Below are 4,766 nucleotides of genomic sequence, written 5' to 3'. Positions count from 1 at the left end.
GCCTTGGGTGCACTATTTTGTTGCATTTCTTGGATAACTCTTGTTGGTATGAGGCAATGTGCACCAATGCCCTTTATTTTCTTTCTTCTGCAAAGTCGAGTTCCAGGGTTATGTCCTCACCATTCAAGTTTGGATCAAAATTTTTACTTCTAATAGTGAAGAAGTCCACTTCCAGTGGGATTACCGCCTCCCAGTTAATCGCCGAGGTGTAGTTCAGTAAGCCCATAAGACGTGGGGAAATTCCTCAGCCCACTTGCCTTTTGCTTTTTCCAGCCTCTTTTTTAGACCGTTTAGGACTACTTTGTTGGAAGCCTCAGCCTGGCCATTAGCTTGGGGGTACGCCGCTGTAGAGTTGTAAAATTCTATCTTGTATTCTTCGCAAAAGTCCCTAAAGATTTTGTCATCAAATTGCCGTTATCGGATATTAATGCCTTGGGTATGCCGAACCGAGTTATGATGTTCTACCAAACAAATTTTTTGACGTCTTTTTCTTTTATGGATGCAAGTGCTTCTGCCTCTACCCACTTTGTGAAATAGTCCATTGCCGCGAGAAAAAACTTTCTGTTGCATGGCACTGTTGGGAGTGGTCCCATTATATCCAGGCCCCACATTACAAAGGGCCACAGGCTAGTCAAAAGTATGAGCTCTCTAGCTGGTTGATGTATTTGATGTGCGAACTTTTTGCATTTCTCACACTTCTTGACATATTTCTCTAAATCTGCTTGCATGTATGGCCACCAATACCCTTGTGAAATTGCATAGTAGGCCAGCGATCTTCCCCCTTGGTAGCTTCCACAAACGCCTTCGTGTATTTCGAACAAAAATGCCTCGATCTTACTGGGATGGACACACTTCAAGTAAGGTCCGGTGAAGGATTTTTATACAGTGCTAGTGATGGGGAGAGCCAAAATTGTTGTAACTTTGCTTTAATTTTGTTGGCTTCTTTCTTTTTTTCAGGTAAGATGCCATATTTTCAAAACACTATGATGGGATCCATCAAGGAGGGGCCTAGCTCGGCACAACATGCTTTGGCTGTTTCGGGCTCTTCAATACTTGGTCTGGGTAGGAAGTCAATCAACAATGGGTGTAGGATAAATTTATCTACCATTTACGCAAAACCAGCTAGCTCATCTGCTTTACTATTTTCCCCTCGACTGATTTGCTCTATCCAAACTACTTCAAACTTTATGATCTCCTTTCTGACCAACTCTTAGTAGTTAGCTATTCTATCATCCTTTGCTTTGTAGTCGCCCGAAATCTGGTTGACTACCAGTTAGGAGTCATTGTACACCATCAGCTCGGTAGCCTTCATGCGAAGTGATGATCTCAAACCTGCTAATAATGCTTCATACTCCACCTCATTGTTGGATACCGGGAACCCAAGGTTGACTGCCTGTTCAATTGCTAGGCCATCCGGTAAGATGAAGACTATGCCTAGTCCTGCACTGTGCTTGTTAGATGCTCTATCCACGAAGAGTTTCCACATCTCTTTGACGAATAGCTTCCAGCAAGTGGAGAGATCTGATGATGTCTTGGGATCAGGGGCGTTGCCGATGCCTTCTTCCAAGTTAATATCTGCCGTTGGACTTTGATCCTCACTGTCTGACTGTCTCAAGACTTTACTTTTAGGTGACTTCTGGCTGGCAGTGCTGCGATTTGTTCCCTCTTTCTTTTTTCCAGGGCTGAATGGTTTGCTATGCAATTAAGAGTCCTGCTTTGGGGGCTGCGCTATTACTGCGGCACTTTTCCCCCTTCTTTCAGTTGCCTAGGTCAAGTCGATCGGGTTAAAATGATGACTTCCTGGTGCGAACTCGGTCACGAAGTCTGCCAAAGCTTGGGCCTTTATTGCAGTTCTTGGTTGAAACTTAATGTCGAACTGCCCCAACTCCACTGCCCACTTCAAAATTCATCCAGAAAAATATGCCCTCTCAAACAAGGCTTTTAAGGGAACGCCGTTACAACAATCACGGTGTGGGCATGGAAGTAGTACGACAATTTTCTTGAAGCCATCATCAAAGCCAAGACCAGCTTTTCCAACGACAAGTACCTTGTTTCAGCGCCCAGCAATGTCTTGCTCACATAAAAGATAGGCAGATGTTATATTCCCTCAGCTCTTACCAACACTGCACTAACTGCATGCTGGGAAACTACTAAGTACAAAAAGAGCTCCTCTCCTGGTACTGGGGTCACTAACAACGGAGGAGAGGTCATGTAGTCTTTCAAGCTTTCTAGGGCGCAGTCGCAATCATCATCCCACTCAAATTTGGCCTTTAGTGCCTGGAAAAACGGTCAACACCTGTCTGACAACCAATTTATGAATCGATTTAGCGCGGCTGCTAGGCTAGTGAGATGATGTACCTCCCTGACTGTGTTGGGCCTCTCAAGATCTTGGATGGCTTTGATCTGAGAGGGATCAACTTCTGTACCTCGGTTGGTCACTAGAAAGCCCAGGAATTTGCCTGACCCCATGCCAAATGTGCACTTAGATACGTTTAGTCGTAACTTATGGGACTTCAAAATTTGAAACATCTCATCTAGGTCCTTGAGATGGTCCCCCCCATCACTGCTTTTGATCATCATATCATCTATGCAAGCCTCCACTGTTCTACATAACATTGGTTTAAACATTTTGGTGATCATCTGTTAGAATGTTGCCCTGCATTTTTTAGGCCAAAGGGCATGACCTTGTAGCAATATAGTCCTCTAGGTGTTGTAAACGATGTGACCTCTTAATCTGGTTCATACATAGCGATCTGTTGGTAACCACGATACGTATCAAGAAAGCTAAGTCGGTTATACCCTGCTATTAGGTCCACCAGGTGGTCTATTCGTACAAAGGAAAAGCTATCTTTCGGGCATGCTTTGTTAACTGTTTTGTAGTCCATGCAAACGTGCCATTTGCCATTCTTTTTTGGCACCACTGTTGGAAATCCACCTAGGATAGTGTACTTCTCTGATTGCCCCTGCTTCTAGTAAGTTTCCTACTTTTTCTGCCACTATCTCTGCGTGGTGGAGTGTCGATCGGCGAGTTCGCTGTATAATTGGTTTGGCGGTTGGATGGACATTGAGTTGATGGCAGATGAAATTGGGGTCAATGCCAGGCATGTCATACGGTGTCCATGCAAACACTTCGATGTTAGAGGTCAAAAAATCCACGATCTCTATTCTCTTAGTGCTGGACAGAGACGAGCCAAGCAAAAAAGAACTTTTCTGGGTTTTTTTAATCTATCCGTACCTCTACCAAGTTTTCCACTACCTTCTGTTCGGCTGCTTTGCCGACGTCTGCAAACAGTTCGTTGCTTTCTGGCTCTTCTACTATTTGTACAAACCCTTTTGCATCCCGGCTGCCGTTTACTGTAATGAAGCACTGTTTTGACATGATTTGGTCCCCTAAGACTTCTTCAATCACTCTAATGAAGCACTGTTTTGACATGATTTGGTCCCCTAAGACTTCTTCAATCACTCTGGTTTTGTTGGGGAACTGTAACACCTGATGGTAGGTTGATGCCACCGCTCGCATGGCGTGCAACCATACTCTTCCCAAGATTATGTTGTGAGTGGAAGGGACTTTTAATACCCAAAATTCCACCTGTTTCGTCATCATTCCTGCCTTGACTGGCAGAATTGTATTGTCCACCAGCCATTGAGTTAAAGCCGGCTAAGGGGGATGTTGCGGGTGCCAAGTCTTTGTCCTCCAATTTTAGTTACTTGAAGGTCTCGTAGTACATTATCTCGCAAGAGCTCCCTCGGTCAATTAGGATCCGCTTGATGTCGAAGTTTTTGATGCGCAGAGTAACCACCAGTGCATTGTTGTGGGGCTTTATAACCTTGCTAAGTCCTTGTCAGAAAATGAGATGACGTCCATTGCCTCTGTTTTTTCCCTTTTGAAGGTAGGTTGTGCACTTAGTACCTCTCTCAAGTGTTCAGCATTTTTAATCAGCCCTCTGAGTTCACATACCCGTTCAGGTTCGATGATCCCATGTATTACATTGATTATGCCTTGGGGCAGACTGTTGACCGGCATCCCATTTGGCCTGTTGCGGTCCTGGGGGCCTGGCTGTGTTCCCCCATCAATAAATTGGTTCAGGTGGCCTGCGGCTACTAACTCCTCCAGATATTGCCTCAATGGCATATAGTTTTCAGTTCGGTACCCCTTTTCATCATGGAAAGTACAACGATACCTATCATTATAGACCCTTTGTGCTTCTTCCAACTTGGCTGGCCACCAAACGAAGGGTTTATCGTATATCTCACTAAGAATCTGGTTGATAGGTTTATTGAATACCGTGGTGATGGCAGTGAAGACTCTCAACGTCCTTGCTTGGGGGTCCTCTCTGTTAGCTTGTCTGTCTCCCCCATTTTTGCTCAGTTGCTCTTCTCGTCCGACCGTGTTCACTTTTACCGTAGGTTTTTTGTCTGACATTGCTGTTATGCTAGATTTTGCTTTAGTAAGTGTGACATCTTCTTCTACCCGGATGTGCTGATGTACTCTTTCTATTAAGGCCTCCATTATGAGAGGTGGAGTCATCGTCATTGAATCCCTCAATTTATTGCCAACAGGCAAATCTCGTTTATACTGTGCTATAGCTAGGTTTGTGGGGCAATCTCCAATCTAATTAAAAGTCTCCCAATACTAGTTATTGTAAGACCCTACTGTTTCCTTCTCGCCTATGTCGATGGAGAGAAGCTGGTCAATCTCCACTGGCGTCTTGGTGTTCGTTCTGAATTTGGTCACAAATGCCTCTGCTAGTTGTGCCCATGAACCT

General features: G+C 44.6%; 1 protein-coding gene across 1 annotated transcript; it reads right to left on the bottom strand.

Annotated features, from left to right (window-relative positions):
* Positions 1-1,941: 1,941 nt before the first annotated feature.
* LOC145791704 (uncharacterized) lies at positions 1,942-4,534 on the bottom strand. Its single transcript, XM_082872123.1, has 3 exons — positions 3,959-4,534; positions 2,119-2,277; positions 1,942-2,070 (listed from the first exon to the last, which is right to left on the bottom strand). Exons 1-3 carry the CDS (start codon positions 4,532-4,534, stop codon positions 1,942-1,944), a joined length of 864 nt encoding a protein of 287 aa, XP_082728249.1.
* Positions 4,535-4,766: the final 232 nt, after the last annotated feature.

Source organism: Camellia sinensis, chromosome 5, assembly GCF_055761805.1.
Source record: "Camellia sinensis isolate YWXY chromosome 5, ASM5576180v1, whole genome shotgun sequence".
NCBI lineage: Eukaryota > Viridiplantae > Streptophyta > Magnoliopsida > Ericales > Theaceae > Camellia > Camellia sinensis.
This window is presented reverse-complemented; position numbering and strand designations above follow the sequence as displayed.

Excerpts from the sequence above, each read along its gene's own strand:
- LOC145791704 (XM_082872123.1), bottom strand. The coding sequence starts at position 4,534 with ATGACGATGACTCCACCTCTCATAATGGAGGCCTTAATAGAAAGAGTA. Across the intron at positions 2,278-3,958 it reads GGATCATCGAACCTGAACGG|GCACTAAAGGCCAAATTTGA; the intron begins GTATGTGAACTC and ends CCGTTTTTCCAG. Across the intron at positions 2,071-2,118 it reads ATGCAGTTAGTGCAGTGTTG|ACATTGCTGGGCGCTGAAAC; the intron begins GTAAGAGCTGAG and ends TATGTGAGCAAG.